Below are 6,000 nucleotides of genomic sequence, written 5' to 3' on the forward strand. Positions count from 1 at the left end.
GTAGCCTACTTAAAACACCCGTTCATGTACGGTCTAGCTATGAGGCTTTAATGAGTTAAATTCAGGGTTAATAAAAGTTTATGGATAGCTAAATCATAATGGATAAAGTGTTATTTTCTAGTGGGTTGACTAAATTACTTGTTAAATAAATTGTTACTTAAAGGCTGATTATAATGATAGGTCGATACTGCTTCTATTTAGAATGAATTAAAGAGAAGGAGGAAACACATCTTGTGCGCGAGATCTCGCAGGGGTAAGCAATTAACTTTAAATACGGCAGGGTCTGTGATGTTAAGGAAAAAATACGGGATAGATAGATTACTGATATTACAGATGCAGCAAGCTTTTCATTTGGGTTTAAGTAATAAGTTTAAATTGCTGGTAGGGCACTGTTTTAGGAAAACTTCGTATTTACCAAGTTCTATTAAAAAAATTTTGCTATATTTAAATGCAACTGTTTCTTGGATTTGTATTTCACCGGTGTTTGTTTTGTTTTCAAATATTTAAATATAGATTTTTTGCAAATAATATTTTTTCTTATCAGCCCTACTAGCTTGTGATGACCTTTTTATACTTACATTTGTTTACTAATTAGTTAGAGCTAGTCAATATTATTTTGCTATTCTTAAGACCCAGTAAGTAAGTACAAAAAAAATTTTAGTGGGTGAAAGAAGCTTTTTCAAAAGGCTTATTCGAAAAAAGTAATTTAAAAAAAAAAATATTTGTTTTTCTATATTAAAGTTGGTTGCATTCAATGTTTAAAAGGCAATTTCAAATGTTAATTTTGTTTATTTTTTTGTTAAAATTTCTATTAGATTTCAATAAGACCAAAACTAGTATAGTAAATGTGATAAATGTGACATAGCAGAAGCCGTATTAAACGGCGAGAATGGCATATTGAGGATGATTTAAAGTTTTGAGGTGTTGCTCGATATAAACAATGATATCAGTAGTGATGTTTTTACTGAGTACCAAAGAAAACAATTTAAGAACACATTTAAATAACTCAGAAATGAGTGAATATATTTTAATAATTACAATAACAAAATGTGTTAGAGTATCGATCAAGACTTGAGAAACTGAAAGGAGCTGAAAAAATTAAGATAAAAAAAACTAAAAAATGAGGAAACTGCTGAAAAAAATGAAGCTTCTTGATAGCGGAGGGAACTTGAGACCACTAAGTCCACAGGCTTTCCCCGAGCCAGAAATCTCTTTCAACAGAACCGCTTCAGACCTCCATTTTCCTCTCGGAGAGCTCTGCCCTGGAATGTCCTCTTGGGAAATTCAACCTCGAGCAAGGTAGTCCCTCATAGTAACAGGACTCCCTTCACGTCATCAATAGGTGATGATCAATAGAATCACGTCCGTTATATCTATAACTGACATATAGAATGTTTATTAAAAAACTAAACAGAGTAGATTAGGTGCAAAAAATATTCCGACTAGGTAGGATAAAGTAATGTAATATTTTTTTTTGTAATAAACTTCCAATTTATTAAAAAAAGCTCATGTGATTTGTAAATGCTGTTTATCAGGCCTATTTGGAGTTGAAATAGTGGGCTCTACTGACTCAGGACTATATTCATGAACCTCAATCAGTTTATTAAATAATAACTAATAAAATTGGATGGTGGTTCATTGAATTGCTTTATTAGGTTAATTGATTGACATTTCCAAGGCTTCTTTGGGCTGCCAGAACTCTTCAACAGAAGAGCTCATGATTAATTTGGAAATACTGAAATATACCGATAATCATTTAAATCATTTTGAATCTAATGAGAGGCTAAATTCGAAATATAACAAATTCATTAACCGTTAAGGTAAATTTATTACTGATTACATGATCAGTCAGATACTATTATTCCAGGAGTACAGGATGGCAAGCCAACCCCTGGCAGCACAGATCATCAAGGAACTGACGAGGGAGAATGAAAGGCGAACAAGGTGTACGTAATATTTATAATAAGACGATATAGTACGTCTAAGATGAGTTTGGCGGTGGGTTAAGAAGAGAAAATGGTGCGCACTGGCAAACTCATATACACAGCCACCCACCTCCTCCTGATATAATGCTCAACAGTGATCCTATGGTGAGTGGAAAATAGTTGTATGAGGTTTTAGTGAGGAAAAATTTCACAGACGAAATGCTATGGACGTGTCCAAGAGTTTTTTTAAATATCTCCCAACCTTCGTAAAAAACAAAACCACACAAACATATCGACCAATTTACAATTTTTTTTTTTTTGGAATCTCAAAGTCAGGGATCTCTCACGTCCTTAGATACGTTGAGGACCGTGCATTAAAAATTTTAACCGATTACAATACTTTTATTATTTAGTAGGGATAGGATTGTTTGCATTTGGGACGTTTTCAGCCGATGGAATTAGAACGTCAACTTTGACTACCTCGTGACTGCTGCGGGGCGGGTTCAAATCCGCCCTGGTGGCTGACTTCTACTTCGCGAATTTTAGGATTTTTATTTCGTGAGACTGTCGCTTAATAAAAATCCTCCCCTCCACTATGGTTGAATAAGTTAGTTGCCTGTATCTAATCCCCTCCTGTCATATGTCAGAAATGACCAGGAAGGGGGTAAAATCTTGCTTTATCTCAACTTTTCACATTGACTGAAAAAAAATAATTACTGGTATATAGATTAATGTCGTACATTTAAATGGAACAGAATATTCAAGAGTGCGGTTGCTTATAATACTAATTGTAACATCTCGGATTTCCCCCAGGAACCATGATTTCTATGCTAGTGATGAGGAAGAGGAATGGAGGAAACACACAGAGGACAGCTAGCAATTATTTGGTATAAAATGAGCTGCCAAGTACAGGTGCCTTGGCCCTGTTGTATGCAATGTTCTAACTGTTTCGCAAACATGCAAATGCACTAACTCCGAGTGATTTAACCGCACTTTCCAGGGATCTCTAAATAATATGAATAATTACAATTTAACTACTTTCAGTAATGGAAATTTCCAATGAACCAAAAAAATCGCAAAAACATTTAACAAAAAGTGGTTGTTTTATTTATGTATTTTTGCCTAATGACGATTGTCAACTTAAACCCATGACTATAACTATATCGAATAAAGAGCTGTGCCGTAGTTGTATGTTGGGAAATAAAACTTTGATTATCTCTATAGTTTGTAGAACATAATTTCGTAAAAATAGTGGTTTGTTCCCTGTTACATATATAGGTTAAATTATGAAAAATGTAATTCTTTCCCCTTTTAAACTTGATATTTCAGACTCTTCTGAGTAACATGACTCTCTAGATATGTTATGTTATAAAAAGGTAAAAATCTTTTTTGATATGAATTTATACAAAATCTTGATTTACGGAAACAATGGCTGAATGGATTATCGAAATAATTAGTCGTGGAATCCAAAATACAAATTAATGTTCACATAATAATTGCAAGATAGGTAATTTACTTTTTTTAATTTTAAAAATGAAGAGTAATAATAAACATTTTATAAATATTTTTTTTTATTTATAAAATAATTTATCAAGTTTATTTTAAAACTAACTAAAATGTATTATGAGATGTAAATCACATATTTTACACATTTTAAATACTAAATACGTATTTTTTATTTTTATTTCTAAGACATTACGTCATATTTTAGTAAATTTGATAAGTATTTCCGCTCAGACTAGATACAATAAAGTTTAATTTCATTGGCTCACATCTACACAACTTATGTTGTTGGGGTCTTTTTATTATATATAAAACAGGAGTAAAACTCGATAGGTGTGATCTACCTTAAGCATAATAGTTAAGCATATGACCAATAATCCAAATGGATAACCTCACAGTGTACCCGTTGTGAGCCACATTAAAGTGTGACCTGAGATGTTAAGTACCTAAAGAGATAAATTGAGGACGAGAAGATTATTGAACATATTATGGAAAAATGTATCTGAAGATATGCCAAGAGCAAAGACCAAAGTCCAATGAAAGTAAAAAAAAATAATAAAGAAGGCGGCGGGAAATACAGTAGCTTGTAAACTCATAAGAAATGCTGAAAATAATTAATGAAGTAGAAGTTATGTTTCCTGAATGGTCAAAAAACATAGATTGCTAAAAGCGTAGTAATATACGAAATAAAAAAAAACATATAAAATGGTTTATATAGTTATGTCAAGTTTGGTAGTCGAGCGATTTAATTTTCAATTTGAAAATAATCTTAGACACCATCTTTGGATCTCCACATTTGGGCACTTTTAAGTACAACTGATAGAAAAAGGTAGTATTCACTTTGAATTATGTTCTTTCATGTTATGCAACGTTATTAATCCATGTTTGTTCTTCAAAAAAAAAACCAAAAAAAACAGACAGATCTTTTGTCATTACAAATATAACAAACAAAAATATTTTTTAAATCTACATAAATGTAAGAGGTATTTATGTATGTGATAATGTGATTTCACGTCATTTCTTTATGCCATGAATCAGTCTAAAATGTATATCTTGGTTACTAAACGTTGAATGGAACAGATAATTCGTTTAATAAACTGAGAAAATCTTAAAATCTTTAGCCTAATTAAAATGCTACAAACTTTCAATTTATGCATTTAATATTGGGTAATAAACAAATAAATTCCTTAAAAAAAAAGACTACTAATAAAAATGAAGCTGATTAATGTGTACAAAAAACTTGCAAACATATAATGTTCGACGAAATATAGTGAAAATAAAGAGAACAGTAACATATTGAATGGATGAATTTTAATATCTTGAGGTATTAGTAAGAGCAACCAACAAGTTAATACAGAAATCTCTGATACAACAATGGCTACAGGCAGCAAGTTACTGTTACAAGAACTGAAAGGTTATTGCTAAGACAAAAGCTGTCATAGAAGCAAAATTTACTTTTTTCAAGACGATATCTACTCCCATCCTTGCATACAGATGAAAATCATGAGATTGGAAGCCTCAGACACATCTGACTATGACTCAGGAAAAGATATATCTGTAGTTTAGGCGAAGACAGGGCTAAAACAAAGATTAAAAAAATATTGAAAACAATACGGACAAACCTTGTAGTAGTCTGGCGACATATAGAAAAAGTATTAGAAGAAAATAAATTAAAACAATAAAAAAGTTTTCACTTGAATAGCTCTTAACTTTAATATTAATATAAGAAGTTAACAAATTCCAAACTATTTCTATAAAATACAAAATCAAATCTTTTGCTTATATCCTGTTGTATGTTATTGTATCAGCTCACCTAAGTGGCAATAAATACTAACTAGGTCACTTTCAAAATTGATCTCCCGAACATTAATCTCAAGTTGCACTGTTTCTGCCTTTTAGATTTTTCCTCAGATTGTTCAATTTATCCACTTTAACAGCTAATATTATTTTTTTATATTTATAAAGAAACTTAGAAGCAATGTATTATCTATTAATAAAGAATTTCAGAACTAAAGTTTTATTTATTTATAAAGAACCACATAAGCAAAGTGTAATAATTTATAAAGAACCTCAGAAGTATAGTGTTATTTAATTATAAAGAAGCACAGAAGCACAGAAGAAAAGTTTTATTATTTATTATGTTTTTGGACTATTGACAAATTCCTTTCAATACAAGATCCTCATCAGTTTGGTTTTAGAATGTGACTCACCAAGTGCTAGAAATACTAAATAGAAGGGATGTGGATTAAGTCGCATTCATTAAAGTTGAAAGTATGTATTCTACAGTAACACTGCTACACAGAACTGAAGGTTTCTTTGTGGGTTTTTCGTTTGGTTGGAACAGTTATTATAAACACAAGAGAAATCAATTTAATCTAATAGAATTTATTATTTTCAAATGTCAGTAAAACATTTGGAACTCAAGGAGTGTATATTCATTTATGAAAAAAACATGGTGTCAGAGCACCGAAGAAGTTTAATGAAAATTTGATAGGAAACCATTTTATCAAGAAGCTATAGAAGTGATCACTCCTATGTTAGTAAAAGGAAAAATGAAAAAAAAAAAAAAAAA

The 6,000-nt window shown here is 30.9% G+C and overlaps 1 protein-coding gene across 11 annotated transcripts in view; it reads right to left on the reverse strand.

The window, feature by feature from the left end:
- The window catches only part of LOC106688163 (calcitonin gene-related peptide type 1 receptor), a 564,568-nt gene that overhangs the window by 191,399 nt on the left and 367,169 nt on the right, over positions 1–6,000 (reverse strand). For 5 of the 11 annotated variants that reach the window (XM_067052393.1, XM_067052389.1, XM_067052390.1 and 2 more), the window contains one exon: positions 4,884–5,006. The exons of the other annotated variants lie outside the window; for them this stretch is intronic. In XM_067052393.1, coding sequence (XP_066908494.1) covers positions 4,884–4,910 — 27 coding nt within the window. In that variant the 5' untranslated portion in view covers positions 4,911–5,006. The remainder of the gene's footprint in view (positions 1–4,883; positions 5,007–6,000) is intronic. 11 annotated transcript variants of the gene reach the window in all.

Source organism: Halyomorpha halys, unplaced genomic scaffold, assembly GCF_000696795.3.
Source record: "Halyomorpha halys isolate HHAL.00 unplaced genomic scaffold, Hhal_1.1 Scaffold41.1, whole genome shotgun sequence".
Taxonomy (NCBI): domain Eukaryota; kingdom Metazoa; phylum Arthropoda; class Insecta; order Hemiptera; family Pentatomidae; genus Halyomorpha; species Halyomorpha halys.